Source organism: Patiria miniata, unplaced genomic scaffold (assembly GCF_015706575.1).
Source record: "Patiria miniata isolate m_02_andy unplaced genomic scaffold, ASM1570657v1 HiC_scaffold_6, whole genome shotgun sequence".
Classification (NCBI taxonomy): Eukaryota; Metazoa; Echinodermata; class Asteroidea; order Valvatida; family Asterinidae; genus Patiria; species Patiria miniata.
Window position 1 is genome coordinate 17,182,054 of NW_024037073.1, and position 19,543 is coordinate 17,201,596.

The 19,543-nt window shown below is 41.9% G+C and overlaps 1 protein-coding gene and 1 long non-coding RNA gene across 3 annotated transcripts in view; one reads left to right on the forward strand and one right to left on the reverse strand.

The window, feature by feature from the left end:
• LOC119742907 (vigilin-like) overlaps nucleotides 1–19,543 on the reverse strand; it is a 39,780-nt gene that overhangs the window by 17,371 nt on the left and 2,866 nt on the right. The window contains exons 2-10 of the mRNA XM_038219163.1: nucleotides 13,096–13,427; nucleotides 9,789–9,897; nucleotides 9,171–9,286; nucleotides 8,075–8,281; nucleotides 6,537–6,728; nucleotides 4,441–4,647; nucleotides 2,991–3,098; nucleotides 1,525–1,708; nucleotides 68–207 (exon numbers count right to left, since the gene is read on the reverse strand). Coding sequence (XP_038075091.1) covers nucleotides 68–207; nucleotides 1,525–1,708; nucleotides 2,991–3,098; nucleotides 4,441–4,647; nucleotides 6,537–6,728; nucleotides 8,075–8,281; nucleotides 9,171–9,286; nucleotides 9,789–9,897; nucleotides 13,096–13,389 — 1,557 coding nt within the window. The 5' untranslated portion in view covers nucleotides 13,390–13,427. The remainder of the gene's footprint in view (nucleotides 1–67; nucleotides 208–1,524; nucleotides 1,709–2,990; nucleotides 3,099–4,440; nucleotides 4,648–6,536; nucleotides 6,729–8,074; nucleotides 8,282–9,170; nucleotides 9,287–9,788; nucleotides 9,898–13,095; nucleotides 13,428–19,543) is intronic.
• LOC119742908 lies at nucleotides 16,016–18,080 on the forward strand. 2 transcript variants are annotated; one of them, XR_005272915.1, is made up of 3 exons: nucleotides 16,016–16,384; nucleotides 16,416–16,589; nucleotides 18,021–18,080. It is a non-coding gene; the product is annotated as an uncharacterized LOC119742908 (long non-coding RNA). The 2 variants fall into 2 exon arrangements; XR_005272916.1 differs by having other exon boundaries at nucleotides 16,322–16,415; nucleotides 16,447–16,589.

Consider the following 19,543-nt stretch of genomic DNA (forward strand, 5'->3'; position numbering starts at 1 on the left):
AAGCAGTCAATGTTTATAAACTACACTCGCAAACGTCTTTATAAAGAAGGCTGTTTCTGTGACATACCATGCGGGTAGCTAGCTCCATCAGTTCAGTCTTAGCCTGACGCACACCCTCCGGGCTTCCCTCGATGCGGATCTCATTGCTCCTCTCGAGGTCGGTAGGGATGCGGATGGACACGCCCGTTTCCTTCTTGATGCGATTCACTGGAACACCAAGACAAAAAGATACATGATGGAAGATGTATGGCGGAATCAAGAGTGTGATAAGGCTGGGGCTTCTTGAACAGTAGGCAGAAAGACTGGAGTAATTGCAGAATACCCCGCCACTCGAAGATCACCCCCTAAATTTCAATGGCTACGTAGTCGAAGGAGCTAGACAAAAGTCTCAGTTCGAAGTAGTTCCCCCAAAGTGGCTACGGGGATACGGAGTGGGAATGAGTCGGGGAGGGGCGCAAGAGGGCGCTGTTTTTCCTTCTTAAAATAATCCTCCAAGGGGATGAAACAGTACATACAACCTAAATTGAATGGAAAAGATGGAGAAAAGTCCAAGTCCAAACTAGTTTCCCCAAAGTGACTAGGCGGATACAGAGTGGGAATGAGTCGGGGAGGGGCGCAAGAGAGCGCTTTTTTCCCGTAAAATAATCCTCCAAGGGGATGAATCAGTACATACAACCTAAATTGAATGGAAAAGATGGAGAAAGGTCCAAGTCTAAACTAGTTTCCCCAAAGTGACTACGCGGATACAGAGTGGGGCTGAGTCGGGGAGGGGCGCAAGAGGGCGCTATTTTCCCTTTTTATAAAAAATCTTCCAAGGGGATGAATCAGTACATACAACGTAAATTGAATGGGGAGGATTGGAAAAAAGTTCAAGTCCAAAGTAGGAGTGGCTACGCCGGGATACGGAGCGGGAAGTGCACACATATTGTGGGTGAGCAGTCAAGCATGTCTCCGTTTCCGCGTAACCAGCTACGAAGTGGGACAGATGAGTGGTGGGGTATTCTGCAATTGTGCCGAAGACTGTGTTGATTATGGAAAAAAAACAGCGCTGTTCAAGATATTCATGTCCTTGCGTGAAAAGAATAAATGGATGTTTAACTAACTACTAACTACTCCAGCTTTAGATATCGGGTTTGAGTACCACTGCGTAGTCAATTTTTTTTAAAGTGACTGTGTGGTTGTGATAGAATCTAACAGTGTTTTTGTTTACATTATTTACTATTGGATATTTTGTTCTCAAGTCTTACTCAGAAACAACTCTCAGACAAGCAGGTTAAGTTACGATTAAGTGTGACTAACCAACAACAAGACTTGTGTTGCAAAAAGCTGAGGTACCACGTAGGAGGAATTCAACCATCTAAAAGTCGGTAAAACTCCTATATTGGATATCTAACTGTTGCACTAACTTTTTCCCTATCTTTAAAAAAAATTAATTTGTTCAAATTCAACTGAGAGATCAGATGGAGATGCAAAACAGAAGACCAAAATCGGGGAGAAAACAAGCAGAAAGTGGCATCAATTTACCATTTGCTCCGGACTTGCCGATGATGTGCTTGTGGAACTTGGGGTCAATCTTGACGATGGCAAAGTCCAGTCGGCTCTGGAGATCTCGGGAGATTTCCTCCAGGGCCCGGCGGGCCTCCTCCACCTGCTCCGGGGGTCCCTCCAGGGTGATCTTGTCCAGACCCTCGGCAAACTCCACGTGGACCTGAAAGTGAACAATGAGATTCTACATGATGTACCTCAATAGTTTGGTGTTGGACCCTGGGACCCTATTTCAACGTGTACAGTGGGACGTCGCTATACCGAACACCGCTATACCGAACATTCGGATATACCGAACATCGTCCTTGGCTCCCAATTTTTTTGTACAAAACCAACCGAACATTGTTGTTAAAAACCGTCAACAGAAGAGCGACAAGTGGCTATTATTTCCCCAAGGCATAGACGGGGAAAGCCACCCATCGATATAGGTAGTAAGCTAAAAACTGTGTAATTACATAATTCAATAGTCGGCACGTGTTCGAAGTTGTCTTTCAGTAACTACCAGGGTGTGCACGGTGAAGTTATGAAGGGCGCCATTTATTGAAAAGTGAGTACCGGAGCACTGGCAGCTTAAAATCGCTATACCGAACGATCACTATTACGAACATTTTCTGTGGATCCCGCGATGTTCGTTATAGCGGAGTTCCACTGTACTGCAAACTACAGTACGACTGTGGATGTTGAAGTGCATGTGCAGTGCAGGGGAGGGAAGGGGGTATTTCAACTTTTCAAGTGGCATCATGACTCTTGTAAAGTACTAGTTGCAGCAAAATCCTCTCCATCCTCATGGCACAATTGACCATGCCTTAAGTGACTGACCAAAAAAGTATGTTGGATCGAAAATGGTCATCTGCAACTTAAACTTCACAAATAACAAGTCAAATCATAGCAACAAGCCACAGTCACGAAACGAATTTAGAAGACTTCATCACATGTGGTATGATACATGTACATGCTCCATAAGTTGCCACTAAACTTCAGTACTTAAGACGAGTGTGCTGACCATAGAGATATATAAAATTACTAGAGCGCTAACTCCTCATTCTTGCGCGTGGAGACACTTTGAAGCCGTCCTGGGCGCAGGCAATTTGAATTCATGTGCGTGTTTGTAGAACATAATGAAATTAGATGGATTGAATTTTGAAAGTGTACTCTAAATGCAACGCACAAGTAGAACATACACAAACAACTTAAGCGCGTCATGACGCTTTAAAAACGTCACGGTTAATCATCTGCAGCAGATACACGCACACATTGCGCTGTTTGCGTAGAGCAAAATGAAAGGCTTATTTGCTGATTGTGCGTTTCGGTTTTGGGCGTATTAACTTCAGTAACGCACCTGTATAGAATACAAACGCAGATATGCAAATAGCCGTATAAAAGCCGTACAAAATTTTGAGTCAGCGCTCTAGTAAATTCAATATAGCTCTATGGTGCTGACTTACATTGGACAAGTTCTGGGTGATGTTGCGGATGTTCTTCCCCTGTCGTCCGATGATGAAACGATGCAGCCAGGCAGGTGCAGCCACTTCACTGATGACAACGCTGTTAGCCTGCAGAGTAATGGGACATTTATAAGAACATCGTATCAAATCCAGTGATAAAGAAAGGTGACCTCTTAACCCTAACCGCCCTGAATCCCTCAAAATCCTCTTTGCCAAAGTGGAGGAATTTGGAGGATTGAGGTTACATGGCAAAAGTGCGTTGCTGATTTCGTAGGATGCACTTTGTCAAGGTCTTGGGCTGGACCTTGTGTTGTTTTTGCTCAGCCATGCATAAATATACGCCTGGATTATGCTTGAAATCCTTCATACTGCTCCAGGATGTCACTGGCCAAGCCTCAACATATTGACAGTCACTGCCGCAGGATTTTGCAGGATTCAGGCAGAGGTCAGCCCTCCACGGACCATATTCAAGAAATAATGAAGGAATTTGCAGGATTGAGGCTACTGGTATATGCTATTTTTCCATGAGGCCAATTAGACGATTTTGCAGGATTGAGGCTACATCCTAGCAAAAAGGCCTAGGGAGTTAGGGTTAAGCATTAAAACAGACTTTTAAAGTGGATTGAAAACTTAGGTGCTGAAAATCATCAGTGGCTTCATAGTACAGAAGACTATCCTTACTTTCATCTGCTGAAGTGAGAGGAACTGCTAAAAAAGTTAGGACAGTAAGCAGTAAGTTTTCAAGATTCAAGATCAGCAAATCAGCTTTATAGGCCATCAGCCTGGGGGTTTGGTCAGTATCAAATCAGGGCATAAATGATTACAGTGCGCATGCGCAAGGTATACCGCCCCTAGAGTGGTAACAAGCATTTTGATGGACATTTTGAAAAAAAGGGTGATAACACCCAAAAAAGCTGCCACCGCTGCAATGCTATCACATATTTTCCAACTCTGGAGGTGTATACCTTGCCAAAAATCGCTATGGCAATTATTCCCCTCATTTGATACCGGTGGCCAAAATTTTGGACCGAGGCTGATGGCCTATTACATTTCCGTCAGTTTTTAAACCAGACAGGGGAAGTATCAAGAAAGGTAAGGCAAGGATTTCGGCAGAGTTGTAAGTTCAATCACGTCATCCCAAATCATGACACATCAATCACAAGTCATCTTTTTCAAAGTCACGTCACCAGCTTATCAAACTATGACAAGGGCATGGCTCTTCCACTGTTTACCACCTGTCACATATGACCGGACTTGTGATTTGTCTTGCGATGGACTAGAAATTGACTTCTGGATATAAAAGAAAACAGCGTAACAGCTGAATTCTGACACCAACTACTGGGAAAAACTGGGCAAACTGATCATCTTTCAGTGAAAATTACACAGCACCGACACAGACTGAGGTCTAACATTTTGGTCGCGGAATTGGTGTCGAGACTCAGAGTCCTACCTTCGCATAGACCATGGTGATGGCCTGGCCCAGCTGGTGTTGCTCCCCACGCAGGGTGATGGTCTCCGACACGGAGTCTGGGTTGGGCATCTCCACCGACACGCCACTGGCTTCCAGGATCTCCGTGATGTTGCTGCCGCGCGGCCCGATCACGTACTTGTGCTGGCACTTGTTGACCTCCAGGGACACGGTCGTAGTCTTCATTTTCTGTAGCATTGTTAAAACAACAACAAAACAAAAACACCCATCAATCCTGCGACCAATTGTGGTAGCAAGTAGTAAAGTCTGTCACGAGCCAATACAGCTCATCAGGCCAGCGTTTATCTCTACAGGGTGGTGCAAAAAGAAGGAAACCCACTTTTGAAAGGAATTTTAACCTACCTACTTAACTTAGTTGAACTGTGTTTTTTTTTTAATGCAGTGAAGTACAGCTCTTCAACGTGCTGAAAAATCTTTTAAAAAAACCCGCAAGAATAGTGTTATTATGCTGATTTGAAAACAAGTTACCAAAATCTTTGTCGTCCACGTGTAAGTCTAGTGTAGTGTTTTTGTCTTCAAATCAAGCTCCGGAGCTCAGTCAAGCGGATGGAATAAAGCCGTCCGTGGACAAACAGGTTTGGCACATGACATTTTAAACTACCATATCTCAGAGACAAAATATGCATTTGCAATCTTTTTTTTGGGTCACTTACATGTATGTTGTAAACGTCAATATTGTAATACCATAATTTCAATGTGATTTTGCACACCCCCTAAGGAGTTAGGGTTACTTGAATTTTTGAAATATGCTCAACAAGTAGGAGAAAATTTCTGTCAAAAGTGGGGTTCCTTCTTTTTGCACCACCCTGTAGTTTTCTTGGCATGGTCCGACTGAGAACTTTTCTATCCCCCCTGGACGGGATGCCAGTCCATCGCAGGTTACTCCCCAGCTAATGCCGGTACCCATTTACGTGTACACTCCTGGGTGGAGAGAGGCAAGTGGGGATGAAGTGGCTAGCCCAAGGACACAACACATGACCAGCAGCTGGATTCGAACCCCTGACCCTCTGATCACGAGTCACGAACCCTACCCACTGGGCCACACTCCCCAACAACCAACTGTAGTATCAGGGGCCAATATCACAGAACCGCTAAGCACAGAAATTGCTCAGTTTTTAAGATTTAAAAAAAAAAAAAAAAATCCTGGAGTCTTAGAAATCCTATCCGATAAATGATCCTATTCTATACATTCTACAGAAACGCCATCGCATAAAAAGAAATTTTTGGACTGTTCACAAAAGCAGATCTTACTGTACAGTGTACAGCGAACAATACTGCATCAAAAAATATATACATGTACATTCAAAAAGAAAGTGTGGACAAACTGAATGAGTATCTCATCTGAAGTTTTGCTCATTATAAATTGGCAAAGCTACAATGTAAGTACATTCTTTAGTTTATGGCCCACATGTAAAAAAAATACTGACCATTATTATGATTATGAAACTGATGTGGGAGAGTATACTCTATCAACGGCACAAAACAAACAGCGTTGACTGTGAAAGTGAAATGGCATTATAATGAATATCTTTATATTGGCCACAACCGGAAATTGACTAGTTTTACTTTAAACTACCAAGAAATTCAATACAGTCGGGTGTGAATTTGTGATATCCATAACAATGTACCATCCCTCAACAAACTTTGCTATAAAGCTGAACAAAGAAATACAAAGAAACTAAATCTTATTAAAATCTAATTAAATATGTGATATCCTTAACAATGTACCATCCCTCAACAAACTTTGCTTTAAAGCTGAACAAAGAAATACACAGAAATTAAATCTCATTAAAATCTAATTTAATCCGTGGTATCTATAACAATGTACCGTCCCTCAACAAACTTTGCTATAAAGCTGATCAAAGAAATACAAAGAAATTAGATCTAATTAAAATGAAGAACACGCAACTACGTCTAGAGCCTTGACTGTCAGCATGATCCCTGGCCATATGGCACATAAAGGTTTACGGCTCCCGACTAGCACCCAATTAGAGAATAACACCTGCATATTGCTAGATAGCTAACAGGTTTCTTATTCTCATGCCTGCAAAACAAACCTTGGCATTGTAGGTGGCGTTGATCCAATCTATCGCTTCCAACACAGCTTCCTTCTCCCCTGACACCACAATCTCGTCCTTCATGGCACTCTGAGGCGGGACGTGGATCTTGGCGCCGGTCCGGGCCTTTATTTCCTTGATAAAGGGGTGGTAGACGCGGGGGATGCTCAGGCGCTCAAATGCCAGCTTGGCCTGCGGAAGGAAAATTGAGAAGGAATGAAAACGAAGACCGTTAAGAGAAGAACAGTCAACAGAGAGGAGAATGTCAATAGTCTGATCATTATTTGTTTCGGCTAAAAATATGGAGAATGTCCTGTTCATGCACATGTGTTGAAATATTAGTCCATGTACTGCCCCAAACCGCCCTGCTTATTACTTCTTGCACCGCCCAAAACTGCCCCAGTTTGTGATGTCAAGGAAAGTTATTGCACTGCAGACTTGCAACAGTTAAATACATTTCAACTCAGTGAATGTTTCCTGACGTCAAATTTGCTTTGTTTAACTAGAACCCCTAGTACTCCCTCAGGACTACCCTGCTAAATCCAACAGAGTCCAACCGGACTTTCCTGCTCAATCCACTGTGCCTTATTTTCAGTTGTCTGCTGAATCCAACGGAGTCCAACATGGCGTAATAATGCGGTTCAGTTGCCTGCTGAATCCAACATTTTGCATGAGGAATGTACACAAGGGGTTAACTTCTCAATCCAACAGGCTCCATCAGGTATGTGACATAGTTAGATTGTAGGCTTCAGCAGGGTTAGGGATAAACTGGCTTTAACCCCAACGTACCTGAATCCATCAAAATCCATACCCCTGTTTTGGAGTATATTGGTGGATTCAGGATACCTGCACATTGGAAACAGGGGGATTTTGATGGATTCAGGATTGTAAGCCTGGCGGTACTGCAGGATTTTGATGGATTTAGGATACCTACATACTGAGCAGTCACCAACACCAACATTTTTTGTGCGTGACACAATAGGTGGATTTTGGCAGATTCAGGATACTTTCTAGAAAAACTGTTCAAAGGGTTGGGGTTAACAAAGATTCCCACCCACCACTTGCTTAAGATTTTGATTCCAATGTTTACATTAACCCTAACCCCTTGGGCTCTTTTACTAGAAAGTATCATGAGTCTGCCAAAATACATCAATTTTGACATCAAAAAAATTTTGGTGGCCAGTGAGTCCATCAGAATCCACCAGTTAGGGGGGACTAAATCTGTTGAGATCCTGAATACGCCAAAGTCCCCCAACAGCTCAATATAGAGGTATCCTGAATCCATCAAAATCATGCAGTGCTGCTAGGCTTACAATCCTGAATCATTCATAATCCCCCAGTTTGTGCAATATGGAGGTATCCTGAATCCGCCGAAATCCCCCGAAACAGGGGTGTGGATTTTGATGGATTCAGGTACGTTAGGGTTAAGGGATCAGTGAATTCTGAATGGTTAAGCACATAAGTTTGGATAAGCACCAAAGTTTGGTAGTTTTGTATAAATTCAAGCTCTGGGCAGTTGCACCATCTATGTATCATACCTGTTCTTCCGAGATGAGCTGGATCTCGTGGCGAGCCCCTTCGATCCCTTCCCGCGGCCCCACGATGTGGATCAAGTCCGAGGGGTCGTTGGGGTTTGGGATGGTGATCTTGGTGGCCGTCAGGTTCTCCAGTTCCCTCAGCTTGCTTCCGCCTTTGCCGATGATGAAACGGTGATGCTCTTTAGGGATTGGGATGTTGACGTTGGCCTGCAGGAAAGACACACAATACAGTATAACAATATCGCTATAACAATCATTGCCAAAACACACTTGGCTTTGAGGAACACCCCCTTTGGCTCCCAAATTCAATGTACAGGGTGTCTTGAAAAATACTGCAAGTAAACTTGCACGATCCCCCTGGCATCTTGCCAGTTTGTATACGCGTACAGGCAGTTAGTAAGGACAATTTTGAGTGACGGCCTTGATTGTCCACCCGGCAGGTCAGTTCTCAGTTGAATGGGGAGTTTGGGTTGAATGGAGAGTTTCGCACCGGACTAACATATGTTAGAGTCATTAGTATCTCTCCAGAGACCTCGTAAATATCCATATTGGAAAGGATTTTTTTGACTTTTTTAAATTTTTGTTTAATACATCGCAAGTATCTATATTTCGAGAGTATAGTCTATTATCTTTTCAACAACGAACAAATCTTTTCAAAGGGGTTAATATTTATTGAGTTATGGCCAATTGAAAACAAGTACCGCTTTTGCATTTTGTCCACGGCGACTGATATTTTGACTGCCGCAATAAGGTAACGGACTTGCAGTCTGTGAAAAAGAGGCTACCAAGTAGAGGGCAGAGACAGAGCAGCAAAGACAACATCTTATCAGTTCTTTTCAGGACTACAATTACTTCCAAACAGATGAAAGACCATTGTTGCAAGAAATGAAAAAATTACAACGAACACAATAAATAAAGATTAACACAATAAAGAAAGCAAAACTACGCGCTTATGTCAAGGTGGATTATGACCGCCCGCCTATCGACCATGCAGTAATGATCATGTGATAAGCACATGGATTTTTCCCGAGCACAAATACAGAAGGATTTTAGTGAGTATACAGTAGGTGTAATAGATTGAATGAGTAGGCCTAACCTGGGTCTGGAGTTTGTTGAGGACCTCCCTGCGTGCAAACATGACAGACTCCTGCTTGCCGGTCACCACGATGGTCAAGCTTTGGTCCTTGGCCAGACTCATCTCAATTGAAGCTCCTGGACAATGACAAAAAAAATATTGCAAGTGAGACTTGCGCAAATCTATTTCTGAAGTTACCACATTAACAATATTTCTATTGTTTTAGCAATAAAGTGACCTCGACCTTTGACGTGTCAGCTCCCAAAGCTATAGGCTTCTTAAGACTACCAAGAACAACCCACAAACCAAATCTCAAGTTTCTATTTACTTAAAATAAAATATTTCTCAAGTTATCGTGTTGACAACATTTCTTTTGTTTTAGGAATAGTGACCTTGATCTTTGACCTGTCGGCCCCAAAATCAAATCAAATAAATTTCCATTACATTTGAAGTACCGGTAGGGACCAGTAGAGATGACTGACTCCATTTTTAAACACACACAACAAATTCCTTTAATTCTATATGTAAACAGACCCTCCTGCTCTGCCTAAAGATATAGCACCTTATGAAGATAATGCATGATGGGATATATTAATTAATCAATCAATCATCTCTGGTTAAATCTGGTTGAAGTCTGACCTGTGTTCTTCATGATCTCGGCACAGATTCGGCCCGACTGAGAATCAGTTTCACCGAAGCCTTGGTTCATCTCCTTGTAACGACGCTCCTCTAAAGGCACATAAAAAACCTGTTCACCAGGGAAAAATACAAAATTGGCATTTACAAAGTGAAACCACGGACACAATGTTTAATATATGTACTTGTTCATGTCTTATGTCTCTACATGTATGTTGTGCTCAACAGTCAATATATGCTGCATTTACCAGTTTACAGATGTCTAAATTAACATATTTAACCCTCCTATGCAAACATGCATTCTGAGCCATGCTGTTACTCGGGTCAAAAAACCATGCTATTACTTGGGTCAAAATTGGTCAAGTGGCCATTTGTGTGTTAAAAATATACCAGGGGAAAGTGGAAGGAAACTTTGACTGTTTGTGACCTTTTAAACAGCAGGGGGGTTAATGTAATATTGTACACGTCAGTTTGATTTGCATACGTCCTTCTATTTCTTACTTCTATTTATATTATTTCAATAAATCTCAATATTTTCATCCTAAAAATACTTTTTTCCTTAACCCTTACCCTACTAGACCCTCCAACGCATGCCAATATGTGCCTCAAGAAAATCTCCTATGTTTTTTGCATGGCCCTCCAATATCTGCCATGTCATTTCAAGGGTAACTGGACAGGCACTCCAATACATGCCACAGAGAACAATGAGAGTCCTCTGATAACAATCAAGTGCCCCCAGCTGGTCAGTATCAGGCACCCTCCAGGGCCTCCAACTCCTGCCAATTGGAGCCTTCACTGCTACATCAAAGTATCCTCCAATAAACTGCAGCTGGAGGGCATTGGCATAACCAACTGACATGCAGTAAACTACCCTCAGAGAGTAAGGGTTAAAAATTTTTCTTTTAAAGATTTTTTTTTTTTGCGGCGACTTATACCTGTCTGTGCCAGGTTGGGAATCACATCTGGGTCGTACACAGGTTTTGTGCAAACGCCATGTATTGTACAGTATGTATTTTTAGGATGAAAAGGTTGAGTTTTACTGAAATTATGTACATAAGTACGGCATATAAATTTACATCACCCCGATGCAAATTCCATCTTGTGAGCGTACATGTATACAGTCCTGTACACCAGTGTTCCAGTAATAACTTGAAAACTGTGATTCGTGTTCTTTCCTGGATACATGTATGGTTTACATGTAATTACCCACAAATATTTATAAATTGGCCAAAGAATCCTGATTTAAATGACAAATAATTTTGGCCATTTTCTATAATAACAGCAAGGACATACACAGAACAAAGGCGTACGGTACATGCATGTACAGTGTACATGTAAGTCCTCAATGCTTGTACTTTGTAGTAAATATGAGGCACAGATTAATAGCATAGTTTGTACAAAAAATGTACAGAAAATGTATATGCACACAACACACATTGTGTAAAAAGTGGCGTATTGGCATGATTGGTGGACATTTAACATATCTGACAAATAATTCCATTATCTTGTTGCGTCGATTGTTAAAAGTGACCTTTGACTACGAGAAGCTTATTTGTTCTTTATCACACTTAGCTGTACTAGCATTGTGCAATGCACAATGCAAGGCAGGCTGACAGTGGCCAAATACAATGTAATCAAGGACAGGAAGCACATAGTTTGTACATGTGCGGGTAGTCTATGAAAGTGTACACGCAGCAAGAAATGAATACATGTAAAATGCCTACTTCAAGCAGCATTCTCAATTATCTACGGATTATGTATATGTACATGTACATGTACATGTAAATAGTGTCATTTGAAATATAAATTCAGACAATGCAGGCAAATAGTTATTTGACAAGCAATTGTTGACGAAATGTTTGTACATACGTGTGTACACACATACTGGAATTTGTATCCTTGTGGAGTCATTTCTTTGTTCTCGTGTACTTAAAATATCGAGTTTTAAAGTGTAGTTTCCAAAATGCTCCTATTTTAACCAGAATTAATTTCCTGGGCTGAAATTCGGACTTAATATCCCTTACATAAAATACTTCAATTTGGATCAGACGGATCAACACACCTTGGAAATTCCTAGTATTTGAGTAAAAGCCATATCTATTTCGTGATAACCTTGTGGAGACGTATTCATGGGGCCTTTGAAAATGGAAGTACTGGAGAATTTTGCAGGATTGAGGGCATATAAAAGGTTTTGCCTCTGGAGGATAATGGAGGATCAAGGTTAGCTGGCCCCAACTGAGGCTGGATGAAATTGGAGGATTGGGTCTTTGGCCGGTTGGGCCAAAAACAAATACGATTTCTGAGGATTTAGTCTGTTACTTGCTTTATAGGGCCTACTTGGGCAGGTATCCAGCATAAATCACTGTTTATTGTACAGCCTCTATACTCCGACTATTTATGGCCTTGGCATTGCCAATCCACAATACATGATAACAATGAAGGATTTTAACAAGTTACACAGGCAAATGCACTCATAACAGCATTTAATCCGATTATGTGATAACATGCCATAAAACCCAGTGGAGGATTTTGAAAGAATTAGGTGCTTAGAGTTTTTAACTCTTTCCCAATGGAGGATATAGGAGTATTCAGGCTGCTTCTGGGCAAGAAAGCTCAGGAGTTAGGAATAACCCTAACCCCCTAGGGCCTTTTGGGTAGGAACCATCCTCAATCCTCCAAACTGTTGCGCTTATAAATGTTCGAATGAAGGATACCCAACGCCTCAACCCTTCAAAATCATCAGACAGTCCTGCCTCAAAAATGCATTCATCCTCAATCCTCCAAAATCCTCCAAACTGTTGCGCTTATAAATGTTCGATTGAAAGATACCCAATGCCTCAACCCTTCAAAATCGTCACAGACAGTCCTGCCTCAAAAATGCATTCATCCTCAATCCTCCAAAATCCTCCTCCTTTTTCAAACGCCATTCATCCACAACCCTCCAAAATCCTCTTGTTTCTCAAACACCATTCATCCTCAATCCTCCAAAATCCTCCAAAACCTCCATGAGGATTTTGGAGGATTGAGGAGGGTTAGGGAACCCGGGGCCAGAGACTGGGAAAAAAGAAGTCGACACACCCTGGTCTACGTTCCTCACAATTATGAATCAAGCTTTGCAAATCACTGCTCCAGCTTATATCAGGCATGCAACTGTAAATTCATCAAAAAAGAGGAAATTCCTAAATTCTGAAGACTTTGTACAGTGATTTTCTATTTTGAATGGGAGAAATGAGAATAAAAAAAGAGGAAATCAGCTGATCCGAGGAAAAGTTGCATGCCTGTTATATGCAAGTGGCACATGCCATCTAACCTGAGTTATAATGGAAGACTTAACAGCCATCTTGGCGTAGGATTTCTGGCCGATGTTGGACATCATGGCGCCGGGCATCATGCTCTCGCTGCTACTCTGACCGTTAGCGGCGACCACGGCGGCCAAGGGCGGGAACACCTCGTCGTAGGTGGGCGGCGTGTAGGCCTCGTCGTCCATGCTGACCACCCGGGGGTTGTGGGGGTTGTGGGCGTTGGCGGCAGGGTCCCCCATGGCGCCCGGCTCCAGCCCAAAGCCTGGCGGGGGAAGGGTTACTGCTGAAGTATCCGTATTCATGGTCTTGGCCGTAATCAAGTCAAACAGCACCACTGACTCTGTACAAACAAAAAAATCACAAAGAGTTTATAAGTCTTCTTGTGCAAACTGTGGAAATGTGCAAGTACATGTACATGTACAGCATTGAAGAAACCTGACGTATGGGAAACCGAAACAACATGCACATGTACAATGTACCATGTACATGTACAAATGTAGGTTAGGCCAGAAAAATACTTCTGCTGCCGATTACATGGCATTCGAAAATAGGGTAGCGTGCTTTTGTTTTTGCAATTTTTTATGTGTACGATCATATACATGTAGAGGTGTCTGTGTAGTCAAGGGTAAAAGGTAGTACATAGTAATTAATGGTTTTGGGCGGGTTTTTTCCCCCTCATTTTTCCCAGACAAAATTCAGGGGAAGATAGGGAAACCAGAAGCAGAACTATTATTTTTGGCCTTAGAAAAAAATCAACAGCAAAGACTGGAAAATTCAGTCAATATAAGACCATAATTTCACAATCTACAAAAAATTACCCGTACGTAAATGTACGTACGCATTCTATGTTAGCACTAATGATTGTGAACAAATGCAGTCACTAGCAAATTTTTATGACAAAATAAAAAAATAATTAAGTACAGTGCAGGTAGCCTCTGCAAAGTAAAGAAATTAAGACTTCGCACATATATATTGTGCACGGTCATTCCACTCATTTTCCTTTGAATTGCCTCAAGCGTTAATTTGTTCTTTTTTCATTAACACCTTAAAATGGGAATTGAATTTCAATTTGCAGGCCTGCGTCAGTATTGCTGTTCCAAGCTACATGGAAAAACAAACTTCATTATTACGACTTACAATAGGATGACAGTGAACAATGTACATGCACGTCACTGCCTTTCTACTACAGAAATTAAAAATGCCGTACTCAGTCATATAGAATTAAGCAAAAGGCAAACCCAGTTCATTCAATAAGTGGAAAACTACAAGCAAGATGCCACTCTTTGTAATGCTAAAAATAATGTTCTTCCTTCATTTGGATTTTTTTCCCTCAGACTTTTTATGGCTTTTTACATACATGTAATTCAAAACCTTACTTGGGTGTGACTGGAACTCAGGACATCTGGCTTACTGGTGCAGAAGTGTAATTAATACATGATGAAGGCCTACAGTGTACATGTAGTTAAGGAAATCCACAGTTACTCACGTTACATTTTTGATGTACTTTTGAGTTTCCTTGGGCTGTAATTACCTTACTGAAAAGGTTTAATAACTGTTATCCCCATGGTAGATAGAGAACACCTAGACCTACCTAAGCACAAAAGATCGGTTACTACGCACAAAATCGGCTACTCTCATTATGAAAATGTAACGAGAGTAACCAATTATGTGCGTCTTGTTTATTATACATAACACATTTTTCTGGATGTCATCTTTGGTGCTTAGGTAGGTCTAGGTGTACTCTATCTGCCATAGGGATAACAGTTATTAAACCTTTTCAGTAAGGTAATTACAGCCCAAGGAAACTCAAAAGTACATCAAAAATGTAACGTGAGTAACCGTGGAATTGCCCAGCTGGGCATTGGTTTACATGTACATGTACATGTACATGTAGGTGCATAAATAGAAAACTGTTAAATTCTCTTACACTGTATTTACAGTCATTTCCCACTTCCGGATTTTTTCCTAGTTCCAGATCGATTCAAATAAAAACCTTGGTTGGATTGCTCTCCTATACTATTAATTTCTGACTAAGTGCGTTTTCAAACAGGAAAATGTAAGCTTCTTTCTGATAAAATTTAATAAAGAATTTTGGCCAGATTTCCGACTCGCACTTTGACATGTTTGGACGGCGTGTAGAAAATCACCGGAGCTGCAAATTTCCTCGATATGCTCAAACAAGTGATTTCAAATATTTTGGTTTGTACTCTACAGTCGCATCGAATAGTTGTTGAACCAAAGTTGTAGAGTCTCTAATAATATTTGAAAATTCACTAACGAATGAACGTATGTTTTTGCCTAGTTATATCGCATGTGATTTTAAGTGACATGTTCTGTGATGGGTCAAAGGTTTTATCAGTCCGTGCTGTCGTGCTGCAGATGAAACTTTCAAAAACATTTACGTTAATTCTCTTTTAACATTTGCTGGAGTTCTCTTGATTGAACTGGTTTTCGAAAAATTAAATAAAACTTAACCAGAAAATGTGTTTGATTCGGGTCGGTCACGGTGGGGAAAGATTCCCTTATCTGGCCATCACTAATTTTACCCTTTAATGACCTATCAGCCATCAGATAGTGATAATATGTCCTAAAAAGTCATATTTAGCAGGGAAAATATTGAAGTATTTCCTACGAAAACACTTAGAAATTTTTAGACCAGTCTCATAGGGTTTGTGCACAGGGTGACAAGTGATGGCCAGATTTGGGAATCTTTCCCATGGTGGTTCTGTCTGAAAAAAAAATGATGGTTTTTTGCAGTCCCGGCCGTAACGTTAGCAGATGAAAATCGCATTTCAGCTGCCATAATGATGTTCCTTTCTCCATGGTCAGTGGCACTAATATACAATTTGTAAAGAATGTTGCAACCTGATGGCTGATGCCACTTCAGTGGATGTCATGGTTGTGTACAAAGTCTGAGTATCTATACTACAATCACGAAAATGATTCGGGGGCGCTGCCATTTTCCCGACCGGTCTCCGACCGGTCTCCCGTCCCCATCGCGCCTGTTGGCTGCGGGGGATGCGGAACGGGGCCCGGCTATTTTCGCCCCATATTTCCCAGAATTCCTTTCCCCATTGAGCCGGCCGCCATCTTGCGTACGGGCCGGTGTCACGTGAAAATTCGACTCCTATGAAAATCGGACCCCTATTTCCCTATTATTGGTTGATCCCTCGCACGTACGTGACAGGTCACTCTCCCAAAATGATCCTAAAAATAGCACAGTATCGTACTCACGCGTGCGCAGGACTACCAATGAGTCCACATTTCATGGAGTCGGATATTCACGCTACACCTGTCGTGCCACGTATACGTATACGTTCGTATAGAGGTGCCACGTATACGTATACGTTCGTATAGAGGAGCATGCGCTGCAGCGCATGCAACGGTATTCCATGCAACATGCAAAGCTGAAGGCATGCTTGCCCCACATTTTCTCAGCACTACTAGCTTCGTTTGATGGTCGTTTGATGCATTGATTATGCTACAATTTTCTCTTTCAATGGTAAGTCCGGTTTGTGCTATGACACATTATAGATTATAGTTAGTAGTAATTCTTTCGAACACCTCTGCCAAAGGATTATAAGTATTCTTTCGAACACCACTGCTGGCAATGACAATTGTTGTTTGTGAAAAGTGTGACCCAATCGCGTGGGCCTCGGACATGGCGATCGTGTAGTATTTAGTAGAAGGGCCCGGTTCCTATAGGGAACAAAATCCACTTTAAAAAAGCCCGACCAAAATAGTTGGAGACATTCTCAATAAACAGGTATGTCATAGATAGAGGGCCGATTTTTGATTTTTTTTTTAGAGAAATTGGGGGGGGGGGGGGGGGAAAATTACGATGACAGCACAGCGAAAACACGCAACCCGAAAATAAAGATGGCGATTTCTGCGCGATGTGCTGTGAGCACGAATGTCGGACACTTCGCCCCATTTCCACGTCGCCCCATGTCACTTCGCCCCTAACCACTTCGCCCCATCCCCACTTCGCCCCATCCCCACATCGCCCCATCCCCACTTCGCCCCATCCCCACTTCGCCCCATCCCCACTTCGCCCCATCCCCACTTCGCCCCATCCCCACTTCGCCCCAGCCGTTACATGTAAAAAAAAAAATCTCATCTATTTTTTTGGCTTAAAAAAAAACTATTTCAATAGATTCACTAATTGCTAACCAACGGAAAGAATTAGCCCATCACCAAATGAACAATTCATAACCAACCTCTCAAGCTAGGCTCTCCCCTACCGAGAAAAAAGCTTGAAGTAAAAGATCCAACTTTGTTCCCAACCCGGCTATACCAACCCGTCTCCCACTTATCTGAGAACGACAATACCTTTGACATCCTAATTTCACTCTTGGAGGAACCAATCTCATCAATGAAGTTGTAAGTCTCACATATCAGACAAATTTTGACGGAACATTTTCCTCAAGGCAGTGAGTTCCTTTGAACTCACTGACCCATACCTAGGGGATTCTTTTGAATCCAGCGGCTGATGATTTTATTTAAGCCATCATTTCTCTCATCTGTGTCTCGAGCACCTCATCAGAGAGTTTGTATTTTTCCTGAGTTTCTAGAATTGGGAGCATTTATTATCTGGGGTCTTTGGCAGTTTATTTGGTCTGCACCCCTAGCCTTCCCTTTTTTATACTACATGGGGCGAAGTGGGGATGGGGCGAAGCGGGGATGGGGCGAAGTGGGGATGGGGCGAAGCGGAGATGGGGCGATGTGGGGATGGGGCGAAGTGGGGATGGGGCGAAGTGGTTAGGGGCGAAGTGACATGGGGCGACGTGGAAATGGGGCGAAGCATCCGACACCCGTGAGCACGCACGGCGCGCAGAATCGTAAGGCACAAACCGCGCAGGAACAATTTATTTGTAGCTATTGTTAGCCGATGTATTTTTTTACAAGTTTTCTTTGTTACTCCTTTACACAGGACTCCCGATGACACCCACATCACATGACCAGCTCCAACCATGCTCCAAGCATGCTCCAGTGCATGCTTCAACCAGTTCCCAAAGCAAGAATCTCGACTCAAGACGAAGACGTGACGTGCTTTTTCTCTTTACCCATTCAAAACACATTTTTCTTCTAGCCATAATTTTATTATTTAGAAGTCATGAAAATGAAATAGTGCAAAAATAATCACTCTTTTCTGCTGTTTTATGTCCATCCTTTTTTAAAGTTATATCCTTGGCTTAGTTGTATCCAAGAATAATTATGGAATGATTACCCGTCTCGCTTGAAAGTCTTTCATGGAATGTTTTTGCCTATGCTAAACAAGCCTGGACCGACGTCCCTTACGAAAATCGCTCCAAAAATTTGCTACAATTATATCCCCTGAGTTTTGTCAAAGTACTACCCTGTATTGAATGCAAATACATTATTACTAAAAAATTTGTGTGTGCATTGTACCTGATTTCATTTTCACAGTTTTGTAATAAATACATTTAACATGTGGTGCTTGACATAATTATGAAGTGCTCTAATATGTCCTTTCTTATAGTTTTACTCTCTTCTGCAAATAAACGTGTTACAATACTTTGCTCTACAACCCCATCACCATAATAAAAACACGAACTGTTATAATGACATTAACTACTACTTAATACATAAAAAACACCCCCTTCACCATAACGAATATAAATTGTTGCCCACTTCCCCGGAAATATAAGTGACCATTCACAGGTGTAACATAAGTAGGCATGCGCGTCGCAAGGGGGGGGGGGGGCAAGGGCCCCCCCCCCCCCGAAAGCAAAAAAAAAGAAAAAAGAAGGGGAAAAAATGAGTTCAATTTTAAATTTAATGAGTTGGGGGCCTAAATGTCCCTGCCCTTCTCTAAAACTGAGAAATAAAGAATGTGTTGAGAAAAACAGGCATTTTTTTGGCAAAAATATGTTTTGCCCCCTCTAGAAAACAAATCCTGGCGACGCCCATGTAAATAGGCCACACAATATCCAACCCCCATCCCCACTGGCTTCCCACTCCTCTCCTCTGTAGTGAGAACTATGAATACGACGTTGTAAAGGTCAAGATCAAACCGCGTTTCATCTAAACTACCTAATTGTACAGTTGGTGTATACGTCCTTTATGGTTTGGCACCTTGAAAAATCAATGTTCAATTTGACTGGACAATATTCCAGCACAACATTAGTTATGAGCTTTACATACATGTAATGAGACATTGCATGAGACAATCGGTCGGCAATAAATACTTAATTTCATTCAACTGTTGACAGCAAGACCTTCCTAATCGGTGCGCAATTTAAAACAACATTTAAACGGTATGAATCCCAGCACAAACATAAACCTCCACAATATCAGCGATTTCAATATCACCATCTCCCCTCTATAACAAAAACCATTTCTCCCCATCCCCGGAAATATTTGTGACATGGTTGACGGGTTGTACGGAAATTGGGCGTTCCGACTAGCACCTTTCACCCTAACTAGCCCCTC